The 24,255-nt window shown below is 44.0% G+C and overlaps 1 protein-coding gene across 9 annotated transcripts in view; it reads left to right on the top strand.

Annotated features, from left to right (window-relative positions):
* zmiz1a (zinc finger, MIZ-type containing 1a) overlaps positions 1-24,255 on the top strand; it is a 94,726-nt gene that overhangs the window by 56,531 nt on the left and 13,940 nt on the right. For 3 of the 9 annotated variants that reach the window (XM_018696785.2, XM_018696782.2, XM_018696783.2), the window contains 4 exons: positions 6,193-6,299; positions 9,044-9,157; positions 12,566-12,671; positions 21,789-21,824. In XM_018696785.2, coding sequence (XP_018552301.1) covers positions 6,231-6,299; positions 9,044-9,157; positions 12,566-12,671; positions 21,789-21,824 — 325 coding nt within the window. In that variant the 5' untranslated portion in view covers positions 6,193-6,230. Of the gene's footprint in view, positions 1-6,192; positions 6,300-9,043; positions 9,158-12,565; positions 12,672-17,459; positions 17,589-17,813; positions 18,213-18,255; positions 18,810-21,788; positions 21,825-24,255 lie in introns of those variants that run through there. The other 6 variants (XM_018696784.2, XM_051076701.1, XM_018696789.2 and 3 more) reach the window with 6 other exon arrangements.

Raw genomic sequence — 24,255 nt, forward strand, 5'->3', positions numbered from 1 at the left:
TAGATAGATGGTCTTTCCCTGTTAATGCACTCCAGACAATAAAAACAAAAACATGGGCATGTGCACCAGCGTGGGACCACACACACAAATTATCAAAAAGAGAAAGCAATGTGCTTACTGACACTAGAGCTGGATAGTATTTTGAATATTGTACCACGATACAGTATGTGATTAGGCATCATATGGGGTTTTCATAACAGTTATTGGATAAGTGACAGTCATCTGTTTATATGTCACCTGGGCTCTGGCTGCAAGTAAATGTAAGTCTGATGTTCACTCTCCTTTTTTCTTTGTTTTTGGTCTCCACCAACTCCTGAATGAAATATTTGCCTCCTAAGTTGCTAAATTCTCCACTATGTTTAGCAGCTGGCTGTTAACTTTGTCTGCCAGCCATGTAGTACCAGTTAGATAGTGTATAGATGATCTGTGATAACTTTTTCACCAAAAACAGTTGTTAACTAAGACAGTAGAGATGCTACCTCACATTACATACTACATTTCTTGTCAGGCTGAAACATTTAGTAGTTTTATCATTTGTCATTTGCCAAGACATTAAACACGACTATCAACTTTGCTGTAGTGCCACAATGATGATTAATCACTCCAATGAACAGCAGAAACAGCAGTTTTGATCATCGATTAAATTTAAAAATGTAAAACCCTTGCTGGTTCTTGCTTCTCAAATATCACAATATCCTGTTTTTTTCTGGTTTTGTATCACTGTGGATTAAATACTATATGCCTTGTGACTGGTCATACACAGTCAGCAATTTGAAAGCATCCCATAGACTAAAATGAATCAGTGAATAATCAATAGAATTAGATGCAGTCCTACTAGCTTGTGTGTAAATGTGTAAGTGCTATGTAAAAGTAATTATCATCTCTAAAATATTGTCACCAATATTCAGTTCCGTCTATTCTAATACTTAATTCTATTGAACTTTAAATGTTGCCCATCCCTAACTGAAACTCAAATGTACATTATTGGCTGCTAAGAGAGGGTACTGGGTACATGGTGCTCTTTTTTTGATCACCGCACATTGAGTGGTGAAATAATCGGCTGCTCCCGGGGGTATCTGGTGGCGCATACCTGCAATACTCCACAACTGAAGCTCCATATTTATAGACGCAACAGAGCGGCTCACATATCCCCACATCACAGCTGTTTGCATTGCAGTGTTGGGTGTCACATAGCTGCCCAGTGCTCCTGTGGTTGTCACATTAAAACAGAAGATAAACAACAGCGACATTTAGAGTTTATTTTTTCCACCCCTGGGAGAAGTCATTTCACATTTTTATAGAGGCTGGTGGTTATGATGCTGCGAAGAGGGGTTGAGTTTTATAAAGGCCGGAGGGAGTGATATGACTAATAGTTGGCTTTGCTGAGAGGGAAAAGGAGAGGGGGAGAGATTAGTGGAGGAGAGGATTAGCAGGAAGTCTACAAAATAATGCAAAGAACAAAACAAAGCAGAAAGACAGATATGATGATGGAAAGTAGGTTTGTTAAAAAACACAAAAAAAATTGAAATGAAGAAAAGGTATCTGAGGACAGAGTGGAGTGTACCGGAGAAAATAAAGGCAATGAGAGCAAAAAGGGACTGACTGGCTCTGGGAGTTTGCCACTAGAGATAATAGTGTGTGTGAGAAAGGGCTGGTGGCGGCTTTTTACAGACACACTGAGAGCAGAGATTGTGGGAGGGAGAGGGAGAGAGAGGCCAGCACAGCTGAGTGGTGTTGATTGGCCTGTTTGAAAACACATGAACTGCAGACACAGAGAGAGAGAGAGGGAGACAGAGAGAGAGAGAGAGAGAGAGAGAGAGAGAGAGAGAGAGAAGCTCTGTGCAGTAGGAGAAAGTGTCGCTCTGTGCCGTGCCACGCTGCAGCCCAAACCACATTAGAGCAAATGAATCCATTCCACCTCCTGTTATGGCAGCTCCCGCACGGGGCCCCAGGAAGGAGAAGGAGGAGGGAGGGAAGGAGGGAGGAAGAGTGGCAGGAGGGTTGAGATATGAGGGATGGGGAGAAGAAAATGATAGAACAGAAAATGGAAGGTGGTGGAAAGGAACTGCATGCTGGGTGGCTCTAATGATGTCTGAGGGCTATAGAAAAGGGGAGCAAAAAGAACATAGTAGTGAGAGAAAGAAAAAGCTGTGGCCATATAACAGAAGATGAGGAGGAGGAGGAGGAGGAGGAGGAGGAGAGAAAGTCCCCCACTGTGTCCGGAGAGCAGGAGTAATAGTTCTGTTCTCCTTTTTCAGACTGTTACTGAATAATAATGATGATCTCTGGCCAGACTTAACCTGGTTTCTCCTTTATATTGTGCTGCATTCATACAGAATAGACTCAGTATAAGAAGACCAAACATCACCACCAAATATGTTATTTTCCACAGTATTGCACGAAAACCCATAATTATTTAACTTAAACAGAGAATCATTCACGCACAGAATGTACTTCTTCCCTCAGGGGCCTGTGAAAGTCATTCAGACCGCAGCACAACTTAGGAAACGTAGCTGATATCATCGCTTCTCAACTTTCAGCAGGGCCCTATTCTGACGACATCATCATGTCATTTTCTCGGTTCACAGACTTATGTTTTTCCAATAAATAATTCTGAGCACGATGTAATTATAAGCCAACAAGACAAGTTGTTGAAGTTTGCTCTTATGTTTTAACATTTTCTCGTATTTGCTGGTTTACATTCCTCTGTGAAAAGGACAATAATTCACTGCAAGCCCTGAAATTACTGGTTAAGACACAAAGGTCCCTTGCGCAGCTTAATACTAAACAAATCCTCAGAAGGACGTATACGATTATCAACATGTCCTCTATGACTATGCCTCTATGTAAGAGGAAAGTCTGGTTTTATAGCAGAAGTCTTTAGACTTTTGAACAGCTCCAGTAGTTCACTCCGTGTATTGATGCACTTTTGATACTTTTAATATAATGTACATTTGTTGTGTTGGATATAACCGAGCAGCTATTGATTGGCTTCTCCTTAATCCATGTGCATGTCAACTCTATTTTTAGATTGTTTTATGTGTATGAATGAATTGTTTATGTGTACTAAACTCATTTGCCTCAAATTGCTCCTAAAGGGACAAATAAGGTGTTTTGAACTGAATTAAATTAGGTTGACTTTTGCAAACATTTGCATTTCCCTGGTTGCACTGTATACTGTATATATGCTGATATCGGATAATGCCATTATTAACATCATGAGGTTTCAGCCCTGCTGCTAATGTACTCCCATACAATACGCAGTGTTGGAGTGTATCATGATCTCCCGCTTCCATGCAACCCCCACCGACTGATCACATTCACAAAGCAAGCTGCTCTTGACAAAGGTGGTAGTCATTTGTCTGAAATGAGAAATCACTCATGCTATGAGTGATCATATGCTACGTGTGTGTGCATGAATAAGTGGGTGGGGTGTGTGTGTGTGTGTGTGTGTGTGTGTGTGTGTACTGCTGCTGATAATGAAGAGATAATTTCAACACTCTCTCCTTCTCTTTCTCTCTGTCTCTTTTCCCCACTGAGGCTGGCCCTTCTTGCCCCCTTCCTGCCATACTCCACTGCTTTTCATATTACCGTGCTTTTGTTTCTGAGCACTTATTTCTTGCCCCACTTCCCCCAGCTTGTTTTGCTCGGGAAAGGGAGAAGGAGGGAAACTAAAAGTGAATGTGTGTCTGACCGTGAGAGAAAGAGACAGAAGCTTCCTTGGATGTTGGTATTATTTGTGGTATTCTGTGATTCATAGCAGCACCCTCCCACTGCTGTTTAAAGGGAGGTTGTAATATGCACAGCATAATTGAATGTGTAATCCTTTGCTTTGCACCTCTGGTTAGCAGTGCTGAGTGGAGCTGATTAAGATGTTTGGGAGACAATAAAGATTAAGCAGGCCCATTCTCAGAGTGTGCATGCTCGAGCAACAATGGCAGTAGCCTAAAAAGTATAAAAGAGAAAATGCAAAGAAGAAAAAGGAGAAAGATCACATGCAGCTACCAAGTGTTTTTTTTTTCAGTCCAACTGTAATCAGTGAATCTGCGGAGAAGTAAAGGCAGAGATGTCAACATCTTGCTGATGAAACATTCAACTTGTTTCCCTTCCTATGTTGAGATAACAGATTAGCGTGTTTTATTTTGATAGTAAACAGTGTGTGGATGTGGGGCAAGAGGAGGGTGCCTGCCATGTTTCCACCAAAGCATCATCTGTTATGCAACACATTTTCCCCCCCTGAATGCCCTCTGAACGGTGGGTGGTGTGGTGCTGGAGTGTCTGTCAGCCTGGACAGTCAGTCAGTCAGTCAGTCAGGTGGACTTACTTCTTATCTCAGTTACAACTCAGTTGAACACAGCCTTGCTGGCCAGTTGCATTTCCACCTCGCTCATTTTCCTTTCAGAACCTGAAGGCCCATCTTTTCATCGACTAACAAAAGCGCTGCCCATTTGTGGGAGGAGGAGGGGTGTGTGTGTGTCTCTGTGTGTTGGACTTTGTTAAAGCACAACAGAGGGAAGGAGGGGAGAGAAAATAGAAGAGATTGTTGGGTAAGAAAAAAAAAAAAGAGGCAGCTATCTCCTCGCTCCTCTACTGTCTTGGCTATGGGTGTGTTGGGACAGCAGGAAGGGGAACTGGAGGAGAAACAGTTAATCAATAGCCACAAGGTCAGACGGCCAGCGCTGGGCCGGAGCGTGCCCTGTTAGCGGTCCGTGGAGCTGCCTGGCTGCTGAAGGGGATTTGTAGCACTTGTCAGGGCTTAAAGGAGCCCTCTCTGGACCACTTGCTCTGGGTGTAGTGTGTGTGTGTGTGTGTGTGTGTGTGTGTGTGTGTGTGTGAAAGAGACATGCTGGTTAGCAGCAGGAGAGGGAGACATCTGCTGGATGCTGGGGGACACCACAGAACAGCAGAATTGGGCCACCCAAAGTTACGTTCATATTATGTGTGGTCAGAGTGGCTCTGTGCCCTGTGGGATGTAAAGTTAGCTGTTTTGTAGGGACTTTTCACAGCAACTGCTGCAGCATCATGTCCATGTAACCTGACAAGAGGCGTTTGGCTGCCCACCGTTTGACCGCATTTGCACCAGAATTCCCCCTTATTCATGCGAGCAGTGTATCCACTGATGTTTAAGACTTTGTAAGTGCACTCCAGGTAATTCTACTCTGGTAATGCTTAAGCTCAGAGGATTAGTAATACACTCTCATTCTCAAAATGCTCCTTTGAAGTTTTACCTTTACGCTTAATCAAAGTGAAGAATTCAAGCTTTTGTGTTTACATGCTCTTATGTGTGTGTGTGTGTGTGTGTGTGTGAGAGAGAGTGCGTAAAAGAGACAGAGAAAGACTGTGCATATTTGCAATATTCTGTCTTAAGATAAGTACACCAGACTGAGCATTACACATGAAAACTCCCTGGCTGAGCACTATGCTTCCATCGTATTCGTTCTCTCGCTCTGTTTCTCACAGCGGGGGATCTTGGGGGACCCTTTATCAGTACTGAGCAGCTTTCTAGAGCCCCCCCCCCCCCCCCTCCCACCTGTGGTGTCTCTGTTCGCCTTTTGTGTGGAGGAATCTGAGGCAGACCAACACTGATGGAGATAAACACAGAGGGATGGCGAGGGGACGGAGGCCTCGCCGGCAAAGCAGCACGATGCCTATTAATCCAGCCTTCAGTGAGTTTCTCCGAGATGGTCAGAGTAGTGAGCGCTGGAGCTGAAATTGTTCTTCTTGTTGCTGCTCACTGTTGGGCCAGAACAAGATATACACAGAAAGAAAGAGATGCTGGTAAAGCCGAGTCTTATCTGTAGTCAGATGTGGGCATAAATCAGTAGTTTCTGCCACACTGATGACCTTGACAATTGATGCCCTTTCTCGGTTTCAGCGAGTGTCATATTTTTCTCCCATCAGAAATGTAAAGCAAATAAAGTTTCAGTTGCGTCATGTTTCCATTTGTCATTAACAGTGCTGCTGTGGAAAATCTCAGTTTCATGTATTTGCCAAAAAAATGCGCTTCAGGCGGATCAAGCCCTTCGATGAGTCAGTGCATAAACAAGCTGGCTTCCCTTTTTTTGAGAATTTGTCAAGCTGCTAAAATGCTGTTTGAACTTCATAGGCCGCAAACTCTTCATATGGGTGACCTGACAGGAACCTGTTCTAACAGATGTACCTCTTCTTCTCCTCCTCTTCTTCTTTTTACAGTAAAGAACTTTTAATGGCGTCCCGGTAGAGGCATCAAGATGAACACGTTACCATCAATGGACCGGCACATCCAGCAGACCAATGACAGGCTGCAGTGCATTAAACAGGTGTGTATAAAGACCCACGTGTAGCAGCGTTTTAGTTCTCCTTTAACTTGCGACAGAACTATACAGACATGGATTCTAGAGGCAAAGAAGAATCTGCATTTCCTCTCCTTTCTTACACTCTTTTCTCCTCTCAGCACCTTATATGGGCATCAGTTTTTCTGGCCATTAGCTCCAGTCACACAGATCATGTTGCACAGGGTCATAGAAAGACACAGAGAGAGAGAGAGAGAGAGGGAGAGAGGCAAATCTGGCAGCAAACACAAGAGGAGTCTTCAAAGCGACTGGCAACTTAACACAGTCCACTTCTCCCTTTTTTTTATAAAATATTTTTTTTCCTCCTTCTGGTCCTCTGTTGCCTTATATCACGTTCCTGACTCTTTACGTACCCCAGCCCTTGTTGTGGTTTTGCTTAAATGCTTCCTCGACTGCCAGCTTTCCCCATAGACAGATACAGACGCAGTCAGTCAGTCAGTCAGACAGACAGACATCACCCAGGGCTACCGCCTCTGCTTGTGATTAATAGGCTACAAAAACTCAGAGGCTGGCTGGCTGGCTGGCTGGTTTGCTGGCTGTGGGCTTATTTGTTTATGTTATGTGGGTGTGATCCTTTATATCTCCCAACATCCATATGACACCATGCCTTACAGTGAATCAGTGAATGGTAGGGCTTTGAGCTTGCGATTATGAGGTGGCATATCCTCTTTCTCTGTGCGTTCTCTTAAACCCTCCACCACCGCCCCACTCCCACCCAAACTTCTGAGCACCCACTATTATAACCTAACAGGCTCTCATTGCCTTAGTTCTTTTACTTTGATCACATATAGCAATGTGCTTGATGTCAAAATCTTGGCTAGCTTTGTTTCCAAAATGTCAGCTTTTCTCACAAGAGTAAAATTTGACAGTGCTCACTTCCCAAAGCCTCCTCAATTACTTTCCTAGGCGTCACTGATAAGCCCTAAATAGCCTGAGTTAACACATCTAGTTTAATAAATGCACTAATTGTAGTTTGGTTTATATACTTCTCCGCTGTGGCTGTAATAGAGCTCGTAGTAAACCAGACTTCAAAGGCGCAGAGTTAGTCAGTGAGCTCTGAGCTTGTGCCGGCTCTGCCAGCAGGGTGTTGTTTTTGGTTTGGGGAAAGCCGCTGGCAGAGAGCCAGGTGTTTTTCATGTAGCCAGGTAAGGCACTGAAACAGCCTGATCCCTGGCTGCTCCAGAAAAAGGAGGTGAGTCAGTCCGTCATCTCACAGAGGATAGTCTGTCAAAAGTCTGGCTCTTTGTCTGCTGAAAACCCTATCACTGCTGCTGCTGTTGCTGTTGCTGACCCCCCCCCCCCCCCCCCGTTCTTGTCCTCATCCAACCCTGAACAGCAACAACAACAACAACAGCTCAGGCCCCATCCTCCTCCCCCCCAAAAAAAACAAAACACTCAACGGAGCTATTTCACTCTGCCATCCTCCCCCTCACACCAGAGTCGAGGTTGTCAGGCAGAGTCGGTGGCGAGCGCTGCAGCAGGAGGAGCTGTGAGTTCAGATCTAGACAGACAGCCCCTGCTGTGCTAGTTCTGATTCCTCTCGCGCTGGAGGCTGATACGCCTCCTATCAAGCAGCAATAATGCCAGATTATATCGCTCATCTAGAACAGGCTCTTCTCCTCCCTCTCACTCAACAAGAGCATCTCTCTCTTTCTCTCACTCTCCCCGCTTCTCTCCATCGTCAGTCAAACCCCTGTGAGAGTCCGCAGCTAACTCCATAATGGCTAATCTTCACATCACAAAAGATGAGTCATTCAAGGCCTCTCTTGAAGCTCATGATATCACTGGGAGCTCTCAAAGATTTTCTCTGTGGGCGGATACCGGGCCTGACACGTAAGGCTGCATTCGCACCTGAAGAGGCCCCTTTGTCGCACAGCACCGAAAAGCTGCCCTTTCAGAAACGCTCACCTCTGCTGCCCCCTAAAGACAATAGTCGTACCTTCTCTGCGAGAACACACAAAACAAGATGCTTCAGCTCCAGATGAGAATAATAAATGCTTTCAAGTGGGCTCAATCTCGCCGACTGAACAAGCTGTAGCTCTGCGCCATTTCAGAGCTATTAACCTCCTGAGCCGTGAAGAAAGGGAGCCCAATTTTAAAACCGCTTATTGTGTCCTGCCAGCTTGAGTAGCCCTCAGACACAGGGAAGAAAAGACTCAACTGTTTCAGGCCTCAGTGAACAAGCGAGAGAGACAGACAGAGACTGAAAGAGATTAGACAACACACCAACGGCGCGTACTGAGTCTGCACACATAGCTGCCAGGACCAAGGTTGTTTTCTTTGTGCACAGCCAAGCCAACCAGTGGACTTCTGGTGCCGAGGCTCTGTTACACTCTGCAATGAATGAGGGGAAGAGAGAGAAGGAGGATTGGAGGGAAAGATTTGGTTGCTGTGCAGGTCATGGGGGTGAGGGCTGGGTGTTGCCAAGAGAGATTAACAAGAAACACTGGCATCATTGTTGATATGGGTGTGATCTTCTTCCCACAATGCAGCAGAGCTCTGAGTGGGCGTACATTGGAAGGAGTCAAGGTCCTCACAGGGTTGTGCAGAAACACAAGACATTAAATCAAGGCGGTTTGGTGGGGAGAGCGCGAGGCTGCAAAACTATTTGGTTTCACTGTTTTTCCAATTTGTACTTAATGTGAAAAAAATAACGCTCATTATTTCCCATTGTTTCTAATGGCCGTCTCTTTTTCTCTGTGTTTGCACAGCACTTACAGAACCCGGCCAACTTCCACTCAGCAGCCACAGAGCTGCTCGACTGGTGTGGAGATCCCCGGGCCTTCCAGCGACCTTTCGAGCAAAGTCTCATGGGATGTCTGACGGTACGCAAACACTAATTATGGTTTTCGTTGGGTTTTTCAGGTACTTTTTAGGAGACATGAGCAAAACAATAATTTGATTTTGGATACGTTGGAAAACACGGACAATGGGCAGATGCGTCCACTTCTGCAGCTTTTAGTCTACTTTTAAGATACTGCAGACTGTGCAATACCTGAAAAAAGATTTATGTCTTGTTCATATTGACATCTGACATTTAGGTTAAACCTTTTTTCCCCTATAAATTTTTAGAAAAAACAGTTAGTAGCAGGCTGCAGTTGCAGTGGGTTTGTATCCAGCAGTTATCCAAGACAGCTGCTCAGACCGTCAGGGGCCAGTGACAGAGGTTAAAGTCCTTGTCACCCACTGCTTCTCTCCACTTTGTGCTTTACAGACACACACACTCACACAACCACTCTCGCACATACATGCACACTAAAAAAGAGGCTTGAATAAGACTGGGTAGCCAGTCACCTCTGGCTAGTGCCTTTCAGTTCGCCAGCTACCATTCATCGATCTGGATTCAGGGCTAGAAAGCTGGCCTGCACCAGGTGTGTGCAAAAAACTCACATACACACACACACGCATACATACACAGTCACGTGTTTAAAAGAGGCTTTAGAGTGGAGAATTGCAAGTTTCACATGTTTATCACAAAGATCAGTCTTTGAAACACTGAAGGAACATTGTTCCCAGCTCAAGTGGTAGCGTGAGCAAACAGATAAATGCTCATTAATGTGTAAATCACAATAAAAGCCTCTTAAAGGCTGATAAAGAGCTATACAATGGAGCCCACCACTGAGATCCCTCTCAGCATGAGGCCGTTTCCATCAGCTAAATTGTTTCATCAGACTCAGAGAGCAAAGACGGTGTCTTATCTGGAGAATTACAGCGTGCAACAAGTCCACGCATTCTTGTAAGGATTTTGTCCTCATGATGTTACCTCTTTGGTTATGTACCAGAGTGCTCAACTGAAATTTAAAGAGGAATGTGCATCTCTGTGAATCACAGCCCCATGAGATTTGTCATAGTTGAATGAAACTGAATGTATGCCTCGTGTAGAGACGTCTGTTCCCTCTGGCGTGTTTTACATGTGGAGGTCATCCTCCAATCCCTGATGGAGTATCGGCTCCAGAGCTGTTAAAAGATGACATAACTAAGCTGTCAGCGCAGCACTATTAGCTCTGTCTGCTTGACAATCTGCATTTTTTTTTCATCTTTTTTTATGCACACTGTATCAAGAGTGTGGGTGATGTCAGTGCATGCAGACATCTGCATCGTGTCTGCCTCTCGTCCCACAGTTTTCTGAAATCACCCACGTAACTCACTAGGAGCTGTCTCTAACATGCAGCCGTTTCAACAAGGGGCAGAAATAAACTACAAAACCTGATAAGATAAACAAGAGTAGGATCGCCCAGTAACCCCCCAGCACCTCTTACAGCTACTGTTCTCATATTGACAGGAATATGGGCCTGGATGTACATTCTCAGAGGGAGATTAAGCTGAAAAAGGCTTATGAGGTGAAACACTGTTAAATCCATGTTGAATCTATGCTAGCCTCTGTAGCTGGCTGCCTGCCTTGTACAAACTGTGGGGCGGACTCAGTCACGCAGGAAATTAAACGATTGACAGCAATATGTTTGTCAGAATCGTCATCGTTTGCGTAATATGGTTGGGTTGAATAGATTATGTTGTGAAGTAGTTATTCCTGGAATGACATCTTTGTGTCTTCTAAACAGCTTCATATAAATATAACGTGATTTGCTGCAACCGTAGTCGTAAATCGCCACCTCTTGATTAAAACAATCAAATAAACCCCATTTATTGACATACTTTCCATAGTTTTTTTATTCAGCGCTCAAGCAGCCATATTACCTGTGACAGAGGCACTTTATGATCACCACTAGCTGTTGTGCTGGCTCTCTAAAAGGCACCCCAGCTGACCTTGTTAACGGTAATGTGTGTTTCGAGGTCAGAGGGAGCAGAGGAGTTGTCATCTGTTAGAAGATAAAAGCAAAGGGGTTTCCCTTCTAATAATAATTTAGCCCCGTCTCCGGAGTCCTGTTTAACGTCACTCCGTATCCCCTTTAACATTATATTAGAGTCCGTGAGGCTCCTGCTTCATGTCCTGTAAATGTTCGACCTCTTTTTGAAGTGATTAACACAAAAGGATCATTAAAGCCTTGCAGCTGGGGACTGGTGCTTTTCAAAATTGGAATGCTTAGAAGGATTTTTAACCTTTGTTCACCCTGGGGACACTTGATGCTAAAACATAGTTCACTTACTCTTTTTCTATTCTGCCTTCCGATGCACTCACGCAGTTGCCAGTCAGTTTAGTCAGGCATGACACAAGCCCACATTAACAATAGTGAGTTATATGCTAATACCTACTATTTTCACATTTACCTTGTCTGGTAGGGTAATTGAACCGGCAAACGTTGGTCAGGAGGCAAACTCTGTTCACATTAGGGCCAGAACAGAGAGGCTTGTTGGAGGGGTAACCTTTCAGAGACGCTGCTCGTTCTGCAGAGCGACTGTGGTTTGGCTCTCTCACCTCTCTTGGAGGTTGATGCAGTCATCAGAGTCGTCCTGACTGTGGATCACTGGAGCAATCCAGACTGCAGACTCCACATTAATCTTACTGTGTCTGGGTGTGTATGTGTGAGTGAGTGCAAGTGTTTATTGGATGTGCGTCCGTCTGAAGATAAATGAAGTTCCATGATAGCAGTGACTCAGAATATTACACAAATATGAAAGTGAAAGGATTATGATGCCTTAACTCTGACTTGCTGTTTATTTAATGTTTGCTATTCATCTATAGAGATCAATATTTTATGTTGTTGCATAAGAAAGTGCTATTTACCCAGTTTATCATAGAAAGACAAGCAGATAGAGCTGCTGAATTGACTTGTCGATTGGAAGAAAATTAATCTGCAAATATTGATTGATATCTTGTTCATACTTTCAGTCAATTTTCAAGCAAAAAATGCCCAAAATTCTCAGGCTTAAGCTTCTAAGATTTGAAATTTGATCGTGTTCTTTCTTTAACAAGCAAAGCAAATTCAAGCAAATTGAAGACAGCACCTTAGGCTCTGAGTAATTGGGACTGCCGTTTTTTCTCTGTATTATTACATTTACAAACAAAACGCTTAATCAGTTAATCAAAAAATAATAATCAGCAGATCACATATCACAATCATAGATAATTGAAATAGTCATGCATTCATTTCTCATTTCTCCATTTTGAATGGTATGAATCTACTGAAGAGTTTCTTTTGTAACTGATTTATCGCCTCACCCCCACTTTCTTTCTCGTAACTTCAGAATGAGATACACCTGATGCCGTGATTAAAAAACTATTTACATAATACTAAACAGCAGCTATTTTCACGATCCACTGTTCTTTTCCCCAGGTGGTGAGTCGCGTTGCTGCTCAGCAGGGGTTTGACTTGGACCTGGGCTACAGGTTGCTGGCTGTGTGTGCTGCCAACAGGGACAAATTCACACCCAAATCTGCAGGTAAGACCCAACACCATTTTACTGAAACGCAGGCAGATGCATGCTCATAAGTCACCCCATTTACTGCTGTTGACTTGTGAGACAGTGGATGATGCAAAGCTCATTGTTCCTCATGCTGAAATTATTTACTTTTTCATTAAATAAAACAATTTATACAAATCACTGTATGGCTTTAAGTCGTAATCAAGTCAGGAAAGTCTACCATGCCATTAATCCGCTCAGGCCATGGCTGCACAATAAAGCTGCTTATTATGTTTTGAGCACCATTAGGATGTTTTGCTGGCAAGACACAGAATATCCCATAATTATACTAACAGACAGTTTAATTTGCAAATTGTTTTGTTCCTTTCAGTACTTAAAAACAACTGAAAGAGTCTGTTAAAGTTAGCATGAAGCTGTGGCTTAGAAATTTTTGATGTCTACAAACGACTGCGACCACAGACATTACACAGAAAGCCCATAGAGCATTATAATGTCAGATATTTTTAGTCCCCATTAAACATTAATGTGCTATTGAGATGAGCTGTCCGGGTGGTAGCCTCACAAAAACAGTCTGCTCAACAGTCTTTCCACGCAAACCCACACTTGAAAAGTATGTGCACTCTGCGTGCACGCTCACATGAAGCGAGAGAGGGACAGAGAAAGAAAGAGAACGAGCGAGCAGTGATGCTATCCTCAGACATTTATCTATCAAATCCAATTTCCCCCGATCCATACCTCCCCTACCCCGCCTCCCACAGTCCTGCAGGAGCGGCCTGTTCTTGTACATTTGTCAAAGTGAAACGTGCAGAGGCGGCAGAGAGAGGAGAGAGAGAGAGAGAGAGAGAGAGAGAGAGAGAGAGAGAGAGAGAGAGATATGGATGGATGTCTGGAGAGGTGTTGCTGATGTGTGCTGGACCACTCACTCTGCCTGACAAAGACCTGACAGAGCCGTAGCCATCCAGTCAGAACACAGATAAACCCTTGTTTGGCAGTTACATAAGCGGGAGTAGTGAGAGTCAAATATTTTGATTAAACTGTCCGATTTCTTTGTTTTTCTGACAAGGCGAACATGTCACTGTTTCATAACAGGAAGTGCAGTGACAGTACTGGCAGTGTCATTCTGAAATCATATCCCATAATTCCCCATATAAGCTGCAGTGTGTTGCAGCTGAATATGCAGGAGGCAGAAACATATCACTTTCTTTTTGCTCACATGATCCTAATGATATGTACGTTTGCTCAAGCTGAATATCCTCTTTCAGTTGTGGTGGGAAGTGTCTTGTAGGGAGGAACTTAAGTGGGCAGACAGACGTCAGTGTGCAATATTGATTGCTGTATTTCTCTCTCTGTCTGTGTTCCTGTGTTGGGATAATGTGATTGTTGTCCAGGCATGGCTCTGACTGGCTGGCTGTCTGGGCCCCGACTGACAGTCAGAATCATCTTCAGGCCTGCTGATGGTTCTGGGATCTAATAGAAGACAGAACTGGGTTTCAGGAAGAGCTGTTTATGCACCGTGGACAAATGGGAACTGTGGTGTAATTATGCGTGGTAGAGGGAGGGGGGGTGGGGATGGGAGATATGATGCGGCCAGTCATCAAATGAGACAGGCAGGCAGGCAGGCCGGCTGTCGGGGGTGGGAGGCAGATGTGACTCAGGGCAGGTCTTACTCACCGAGCATCCGTCTTACCTCCCCTTACAAGGACGTCTGTCTGAGAAAGCAGACGGGAGGGCGACGGAGGAGACGTGATGCACACTTGAACTTGGGACGTGGGTATGCGCTCATACTAATGCATCAACAGAGAAGTGGAGAGGCTTTTTTTTTTACTGCTCTGTCTGTATGATCGTATTTGTGTATTTTTACCGTCTTTGTGTGTCTCTGCATGCGTGAAATGTGTGTCTAATTGTGCAGCCTAAGCACAATCTTCTGACAGCCTGCATGGCGACAGAGGGCCGCAGATCTGACACCTGAGAGCCCCAGATGAGGGCCAAGGAGTCTGGGATGCTCTCTGTAGGCTCCTCAGGGGAAGAGGCAGACTCTTAAGACTGCGGATCAATCACACCGACGCTTTCTTTCTGACCATCAGTTAAAGGGGAAATTGATAAAGCGATTGTTGTCATCGTCCTTTTTGAAACAGTTTGACAACTCGGGCTGTTGCAAAATTAAGTTGATGTGCATATTTCCCACTACAAATATGTGCAAATAATGATGACAAGTACATGTAAACACAAGGTAATCTAGGGGAACAGGCAATTTATTAGAAACGAATCACTAAACAAAGTAATATATGATATCCAGTAAATAATTACTAACCAGTAGAGCTTATTTTTTGAACATTCCTTTTTTTTTTAAAGAAATGGCCCAGAGAGGCTACCAGAGGGTAAACAGATGTACAGTGAAAAACATTTTCCATCTTGCCTGTAAGTCTTAATTTTCTTTCTGCATGTGTTCATCAGTGTCTTCACTCCGAAATATGCAAACCCACAAACAAAAGTGCAAAGTTGCACTTCTCCCAATATTAAAAGTATAAACTGCTGCCCTGTGAGACCTGTCGAGTGAAGTGGAGAGATTTTCAGCAACAGCAGGCTGCTGCTGATGAGCTGTCTGGAGATTGTGACCCTGCAGTGAGGCCCGGGGGGATTAGTGTGTTGCTCTAATCTGGAATCAGCTAGTGAAGAGACTTATCTGCTGTTAGGCGAACTAGCATTAGCACTGTTAACTCTCAGAGCCAGCAAGCATACACAGTTTTACTGGTGTTAGCATGCTAACATTGTTAACATTTAGTTTACTTAAAAAGAGCGTCTTCCTGAATTACTGTAGATTTTTGTGTAGCCATCCTCTTCCGTGTTTTCAAATGCTGCCTTTTAAAATCCATTGTCCATTTATAAATCTTCTTAGAGTTTATGTTTCCCTCCTAATAATCTGTAGTCTGGTTCGAGCAGACTTCCAGCTGAGAGGTTCATTAGATAATAGGTGTGCTGCTGCCCTACAAACGCTCACAACCCTTATAGACTCTGAGCTGTTTGGCTACTGTGAAGTTCAGCACACAACAAATCAGATTAGCCACATAATCTGCCAGAGGGTTTACTGTTTCCTTCCTCAGTGAATCTGCCACTCTGTCACCAAATTCACACCAGTTTGTTGTCTCTCTTTATGAAGCATAGGCTCCAATAATAAACCTACAACATGATCATTGTTACAGTTTGCTCACCTCTCCCAGTTTGGGATGAGCCCTCCTTTTCCATTTTAATTAAATGAAAGTAAATCCTAAGTGTGACTCAGATTGTGTTGAATGTTTTCGGCATGACTTGATTCGCTGTGTGTTGCTCCCTGGACTGAGTGCTGTGTTCTTAGGAACTGACTTTATTATTGAAGTCAGATGCAGGTTACTGCTTGTTGTTCCTTTTGCTTGCTCAAAGAACTAATAATTCAGTCATTTATGCTGGCATCAGATATTTCACACAGAAGGTTAAACTCTACTAGTGAATGCATATTGTTGTGCTTTAAAAAAAAAAGCAGGTGATTTTAAAGTTCCTCTTTATCTACACAAGTGGTAATTGTGTTTGATGTCTTTTTATGTGGGAGAGTAGTTTCCACTTTTCAGCTGATCGAGAATGACTGTGTGAATAACAATCAGGAAAATATGATTAGAAGAGCTTAGCTTTGTTTTGGGAGGTTGGTAAATTCCCCCTCCACCCACTCATATCTGACAATTGAAAAGAAATCGTTCCGGCAGAGCTGCAGAATTGTCAGTGCTCGGTCAGTCTACGCAACGTGCTCGCAGGGCGATTTGGTGTCTCGCGTATGGGAACAACTGTCAACAGTGACAGAAAACTTCCAGGGTGTGGCTGTAACTCACCCCATGCCCTGTGAAAAACACACACACAATCACACACAGCTCACAAAAAATACTTCACCAGCTCATAACTCCCATAATTCAGCGAGCAGTGCGAGTACAATAAGTGCCCCCATAAGACTCTGTGTAGACTCATTGCACAGTGTGTGAGTGCCTTTACATATGCACACACACACATACACACACACACACACACACACGTTCCCTCTCTTCTTTTGGCCTACAACAATCTGACATGCCATCCACTTATCTGTCTCAATTTACTTTCACTTGATTGATTTTCTCACCCCGTCTTTCCTTCCCTCTTTGAGCTGTGTGTGTATAACTAGAGGAAGGTGTAGGCATCCTTTGTTACTGACCCAATCAACCTTACAGACTTTTATATTTAATTACTGCTGAGTAAGAGCAGCGCGCTGAATTATTAACAGGAAACAGGGATTTATTTTTAGAAGGCAGGCCTCTCCTCTGACACTCTCCAGTGGTTCGCTTTAGATGATGAAACCCCTTTGCAACCCAAAACTACCTTCAGAACTTCACTGCTAAGTTTATAGAAATAAAGCTCATGGGAAAATACTTATTAGGGTTGCTGCATTTGCTACCTTTGGCCAATTGGGTCCTCTATCACTTGCTACTTAATTGGTTTGGTTTGCATGGTTGCAAACACGGTAAATTCATTGTGGTAATATCCCCAGCTGAGCAGGCAGTGCAGTTGTGCTCCAAACACAGAAGACTTTGTTCTTGTCAAAACCGGATGAGCAAATGATTTAAATCCTCCTTTTGTTTGAGGTTGACTGATCTGGCACCCACACCTCAGGACTCAACCCCCACCCCACCCCGCCCCCACCCCTCCAAATCATCCCCCAGGGGTTTTTGACACACCCTTTTCATGTTATATTTCTGCCCAACAATGCCTCTGTTGTGTTTGCGTGTTTCAATTCTGCGTGGGATATTTGTGAAACTGTCGATGACTGAGTGTGTCTGTCACACACAAAAGCCACACAAAAGACAACTTCCCTCTGCTGTCACAAGGCCAGTGGGCTTCCCCACTCTTCGGCTTCGTGCTGCACATCTCAACATTTAGGTAAGAGGAGAGAGAACAATAGCAGCTTTCCTGTTCATTCATTCAGATTTTTTCATTTTTTTGCCTTTACCATCTTAGGTTATCTTTGGGGCAGGCAAAGAGAGAGATGAACTCTCATTCACCCTCAGCCTGCCTCTTCTTTGATTCAGTTGTGCTCAGATATTCTGCTCTCTGTCTCTGATATGTCTTGTTAATTGGATTTACAAAGTGGCCTCTGATGAAGACAGAGAGACATTGTCAGGTTAGACTGTCCTGCAGTCAGGAATCCCCTTCTCTGATAAAGCAGATAACTTAACCACTCGTCTGACTTTGAACAGAGAGATCTTTATATCTTGTACTTTCTTCTTCTCCCACTTCCTCTCTCATGCATTGGCTTCCAGCCAGCCTGCATAACATATTAAGCTCCACCCATTTATGCAAGTTTGCAGTCTGAGCTTGCAGACTTTTTTTCTTCTTCTGTTTTCTTTTTTTTGCCCTTCCTGACAAATGGCAGTCGCATTGCTGGATTATGCATGTGTGAATGTGTGTTTCCGTGTTTCACTGTCTAACAGCTTAGAGAAACAGGGCAATGGAGCGCGAGACAGACTAAGCTGAACACATCAATAACAGCACCTCACAACCGAGGTGAGAAACACTGGAATATCTTGCCTTCTCTATCTATGCTCCTGTTTGTCTGCGTCGGCTCGCTGTCTTTATCTCTTCCCCTCATCCTCCCTCCTCCTCGGCTGTCTCCTCTGCTCCCTCTGTCTATTTCTCTCCCTCCCTCCTCCCTCCCCCCACCCCGCTGTCTCGAGAGTGTGTTGGAGCCGGTAGCAGGTACAGCAGGAGCCCATTAGTGCAGAGCCGGGCTCTGATTGGATAAGCCGGAGAAACCGGGAGACTGCCTCTGAATAATTGATGTGCATTGTGCAGACGCTGGACAGGGGAAAAAAGACAGATCAGAGAGCAAGGGAGGAGGAAGAGAGTGAGCAAAAAAAAAAAAAAAGAGAAGAGAGAGAGAAAGACAGGAGAGACGAGAGGAAGTAAGAAAGAGTGAGCAGAGTAAGGGATATGTGCAGAGAGTGAGAGTGATAAGGCGCAGGCAGGAGGCTTGGAAGCAGCAAAAGCTTTAAGAGTTGCCACTGGCCTCTGCGGGAACAGGAGCATTTGTGACACTTGAGTCTTTTCTCTGCGCTATGAAGGGAATGAGATGAGATGTGCAGGGACTTTGCTTGGCTCTGGGTAAGTGAGTGTGTGTGTGCTGTCCACGTGTGTATCTCTGCACAAAACTATTTGGTATGTTACTTTAGTGTGTATGCATGCATGGGGGAAAATCAGTTGTTAACAGAGGGCAACTGAGCAGTTGATTTAGGTTTGACATTGATGTTGGGAATTTAGGCCATAATGATGTAATAATAATAACTTCTGTGTTGTCTGGTGTGCTAGTGTGACTGTAATCTAAAGCACTGGCAACTCACAGGAGACAGGATCAGGACAGATCAGCTGACCACAGGTTGACCTACATGCTGTGCTGTCATAGGGTTATTCTGAGTGGATTTTTGTCTGTGTGCAGTGTGAACAAGCCTACAGTGATAATACGATTTGTTGATTAATTTCTGGCTCGTTCATGTGGGCTTTGTTGGTCATGGTGACAGTGGCTGTGTTTATGTTTTGTATCAGTGCATTAAATGAGTTGCATTTGAAGTCTTGAAGTTTAAATGTGAGTTATTCTGAGGGAACTGTGGGTCATGCTTTAGGCTTAGGCTAAGATTTGATTGCAAAATGATTCTTCAGCTCACACAGGGATAGAAGAACAAACATGGTTTTGCCAGTTTGCGTTTTCGTTTACATGACTTTACACTCATATGCAGATGTCATAATGACACGTACATATTTCCATTGTTGTCTTTGATGTAAAGATTGTGTGACCAGGCAGCATCATGCAACTTCTACAGCTTCCTCCTGTGTATCCATGTTGATACCAAGAGTGCGGATGTATGTGCTTTAGTGGGTCTATGTCAGGAGAAGATTACCCACTTTTTCACTGTGGATTCTTTTTTAAGTTGTTGACCCATGCCTGTTTACCTGTCCACTCATTAGGAGAGAAGGAGGGGGAGGTTGGGTAGTGTAGTCACAGAAGGACTATGCATTTAGATCAGTGCACAGAGAGGCCTGCTTTTTTGCTTAAATCTTTCCATGGTGGTTAATGTATCTCTTATTGTCATAGGTGCCTCATAAAGGGAAGCAGCACTTCCTTCACACAAATGAGTAAAGGGCACTTGGGAAAGAAAAGCGACATCGTGGCTCCAGGCTATTCAGTTAGTGTTAAATCTAACCCTTAAAACTGACAACTTAATCAGCAAACAATAACAGACTCTTCCATTGACCTGTGTAGAAAATACTATGACACAATACGACTTCCAGCTAGTTGTCGTGGAGCTGCAGCACTTCCTGTTAGCCTGAGCACGGTGTAAAACCGCCCAAACTGTCTGCATCCTCAACCTCATAGCCACATGCAGCCACTCTGCCCCTCTAGCCTTCCTCCTTTCTCTCCGGCCCCAATGCTTTCTTTTGTATCACTTCACTCCACTCCGGTGACCTCCAGTGACTTTGTTGCGAGTACTTCCCATCAGGCCGTTTAGTGACTCATTCATGGCATTTGACTTTGAACTCTACGTGTGCGGCCCACGTTTGGTTTCAGCAGTTTGTTTCTGCTTTTTCTGTGAATCATTGCCACGCTCCACACCCCTCCCTCCTACCACTGAATGCAAGTGGCCAAGTAAAGTTGTGTTTGTTGCTTGAGAACTAGGAAAGGAATTTCTGGTAGGACAAACTGATGTCAAGTATTGATAGCAGTGAGGGTGGAGCTCTCAGCGCCCCAGGCCATACAGTATTCTTGCAGGATGTGTTTCAGGAAACACTTGTAAAAATTCTTTAGTCTTGTTAATCACTTCCATACCTATTTAGTGCTTTGACATCTTCTCATGATCACTCCTCATTTACTAAATCAAAAGGACCACAGCCAGAATTTCATGACTTTTTAATCAGTCTAATATTATGAAACAGCAGCCCAAGGACATCTCAGAATTCTTGATTGTTTTTTTTTGAGTGATTTCATTGAAGGGACAACAGTGCAAGACACATTGTGAAAGTTGAGACAAGTAGCGTGTCTGGTTATAATTAGGCATGTGATATTTACTAGTTCCCCTCCAGTGGTGGGGAGCTGCGCATGGCTGATAAGAGCAGTTCATTCACAGCTTGCCGTTCTCTGTCGTTCTTCCTAGCCGCGTGAGGTGCTTTACTGTATAAGCACATCTTCACAAAGCCGAGACACTCACTGTGTTTGTTTACTCACTAACACAGGCCTCAGCTTCCATATTTACTTTGCTTTTCTTTCCCCTTGTCTTTGTACATACGCTTGTGTCCACATACCTGTGTATGTGTGTGTTCCCTGTTTACTTTTACATGCCTTCAAGTGCAACTGTGCATATTTGCAGCACAGTATGTGTGACTCAGATGTGGATAATGGGTGTGTGTGATCGTGTGCAGGATCGTTGAGATGGTTTGCTTGGTACAGATGTGGAAGGCCACGACTCCAGGCCTTAGTACTGTAAGCATGACTCGCAGAGCATCTGATGCAGATACGCCGGCTACCTGAATTTCATATCCCAGCTAGGATGTAGGTCAAATCTGTAGGTCAATGCTGTAACCTCTGTCATAACAGATTTACCCAAAGCAAACCTGTAGTGCTGTGTAACTGATGTTGGCCGTTATGTCACTCGATGCAATGGCGTCACAGGATTAAAAAAAAAAAAACCACACATCAAGCGTAGCTGCACTGATTAGTCAAATGATACAGATGATATGAGCTTAGTGTCCTAGTGCTTGTCCTTTGTTGTCCTTGACTCCTTATACAATATAACAGCACACAGATTGAGAGTATCTGACTAATGCAAATGACTATTTAAAGCAGCTATAAATGGTACGCTAAGAAATTAGCGGTTCACACCCAACCTTGGTTTGACTAGACATACCCCACAATACATTAAAAATGACTGTGATTGTTGTTCTTTGTGGCCACGTCACGTGGCCCCACATTTCCCACCCGAGCTGCAACATTTTGCACCTTCCGTCAGAGCCGTCATACTGCATTATGTTTGGTGTTCATGCTGATTCTTATGACTCTGCCCCATTTAAAAATGTGCAATTTGAACCCCACAGAAACCACCACCTGCAGGAGATGTCAGAGTGACTCAGGTAGAGCTACCCTCCCTTCTGGGCTGCACCATCTCTTTGGCTTGTGACCCACACACACAACACATCCCGGGGCAGGGAGGGGGGATCTGCCCTCTCCCTCCATCTCCACCTGTCCTCTGTCTAGCATCCTTCCATCCATCCTCTCGCCCCCCCTCCGTCCTCATGCCTGGTGCACTGCCAGAGGATGCAGATGAAATTCTGTCAAACCAGGCAGATGAGAAAAACTGCATTGTTTTACCAATGCAAATGACCAAAACAAACAAAAAAAAATTGATTTAAAAACTGACACAAAGTAACACATTTTGAGTTAGAGGCTGCTTCTCATTTGGAATATTCTGGTATGTGTGAACAGTTAGTTACATTAAAGGCCTGGTTTTGGTTGAGTGTGATTTCTGACACAGAGCTGTCTCTCTGCAGGGCATGTTTGAGTTGTTCTGCCTCCAAGCTGTTGAGACTAAAGCCCATTTGATATGCTCTTCTCTTGGAAGAAGTTGGCTGAACAGAGAGGGGGCAGGATGGGGGATATCATTGACTGCTTAAATGGCTTCCATTACACTTCTGCAAAAAGCATGACTTTTTTTTTTTATTTCACAGGATTTTATATCCCCTCCATATTCGTGTTTTGCATAATATTTTGTATCCTCACAGCATAGACCTACCTGCCAGTGTTTAACAGACCTCTGCCTATGATATCTATTATAAATTGCTTCTTTTTTTTATCATCCCACACATTGTCTCAGAAGGCTTCTATGTCTAGTGCTGCAGTGTTCATGCAGATCATCAGAAAGTGTAGTATTTTCTCTTTTGTCTGTGTTGTTATCAAGAAAACCCCAGTGGAGCTGCATGCACGGTATTACATGTCTCTATGAAAGCCTGGCGTGACCAGTGCTGGTGATCAGAATATGACATGACAGCCAGATTTTTGGTAATGTCAGGACCAGAGGTGATATGAGGATATGCAGCATGAAGGCAGGGATGTGCATTCCATCTGACTGTTCATCTCATAAATCTTGCAGAATTAGCACAATGCTCTTGCAGATTAAGACACAAACATATGGACTTTTGCGCAAACCAAACCAGTTAGCTTTAACTGAGGCTTCAAGCTTATACTTTGCATTTGCCGCTGTCAACATCAGAGGAAGAGGAGCATGCACAGTGACACATCAGGGTCGTAGTGAATGTTGTAATTCATGCAGCTACAAGAAAGATCTTCTTTCTCCACTCTGTTTTACAAAACTCCTTCGGTGCCATTCATTGCCACCAATGCTTGCTTTGTATTATCATCCAAAACAAATGAGGCTCCAGCAGTCACATGTACCATCTCCTTTACAACAGGTTTCTTGGATGTAGCAACTGAAGCAACAAAAGAGCCGAGCTCTACAGCTGCTATGTGATAACATATCAGTAACATATCACTGGTGCCGTATCAGTATTGTGATATGGTAGTGCAGAGTCACGGCTGTAATGTGTTCTTACGAAGAGACAGATTAACTTCTCCTGCGCTGAATTTCACTGGGGTGCATTGTGTCAAAAAACAAACACTCAAAAAACTGTACTCAAAAGTCCAGTATTTAGTTGCTTATTTTCGTGGTTAATGAAACACGGCATATAACCGCATTTACACTCACATGTGCTCAATGAGCTCTGCTGCCCTTTTTAACACAGAGGATGTCATGAGCTGCAAAATTACTTTTTGGTTGCAGGAGAGCATTAAAATCTCTTTGCACCCATTGAATTTGCCATTTCAGTGAGAGAGAGTTCACTCCATCACTGGCATTTGCCATATAATGACACGAAATTAGGCCATTTTAGAGTGTTCTTCTCTACTGTATAGGCCAATTGCTGGGTAAAACTAAAATTATGCCTCTCTATGTGGTCATATAACACATTTTGTTCAGTGATTCACACCTGGGAATGGTCCAGCATAATGGCACTCCTCTGCTGCTGGCTTCTGTGCCTCCACTGAAAGAATTGAGCGTTAGCCACCTCGCTAAAGGGCACAGCAGTTCATGGAGAGGTGAGGGTGTCTCAGTCACCTTCCGAACCCTGATGAAACCAGTGTGGCAGAGCTGGGGTTTCACATTTAAACCATGTTGGGTGTTTATCAGAGTGGGTTCACCGTCATGGAGCTAACTGAATTATGTTGGGAAGTAGATAGTTAGCAATCTGTCACAATTTAACTGGCAAATGATATGCTCAGTAGCAGAAGGCTTTTACCACACACAGACACACACAGATGCTTGCACACACACAGCACTGTCAGAGTTCATAGCAATTAGCATTGGGGTTTCCTTGTAAAAGAGGACTTGTACACACACTCTGTCATTAGTTAATGGGCCTTGCAGCCTGTTACCAGGGTTTACTCTCCCTCCCTGCTGCTCCCAGAGGGGCTGAGGTGAGGTGAGAATGAGCCAGGGTTTCTGCTATCAGT

The sequence above is a fragment of the Lates calcarifer genome, linkage group LG16_LG22 (genome assembly GCF_001640805.2).
Source record: "Lates calcarifer isolate ASB-BC8 linkage group LG16_LG22, TLL_Latcal_v3, whole genome shotgun sequence".
NCBI lineage: Eukaryota > Metazoa > Chordata > Actinopteri > Centropomidae > Lates > Lates calcarifer.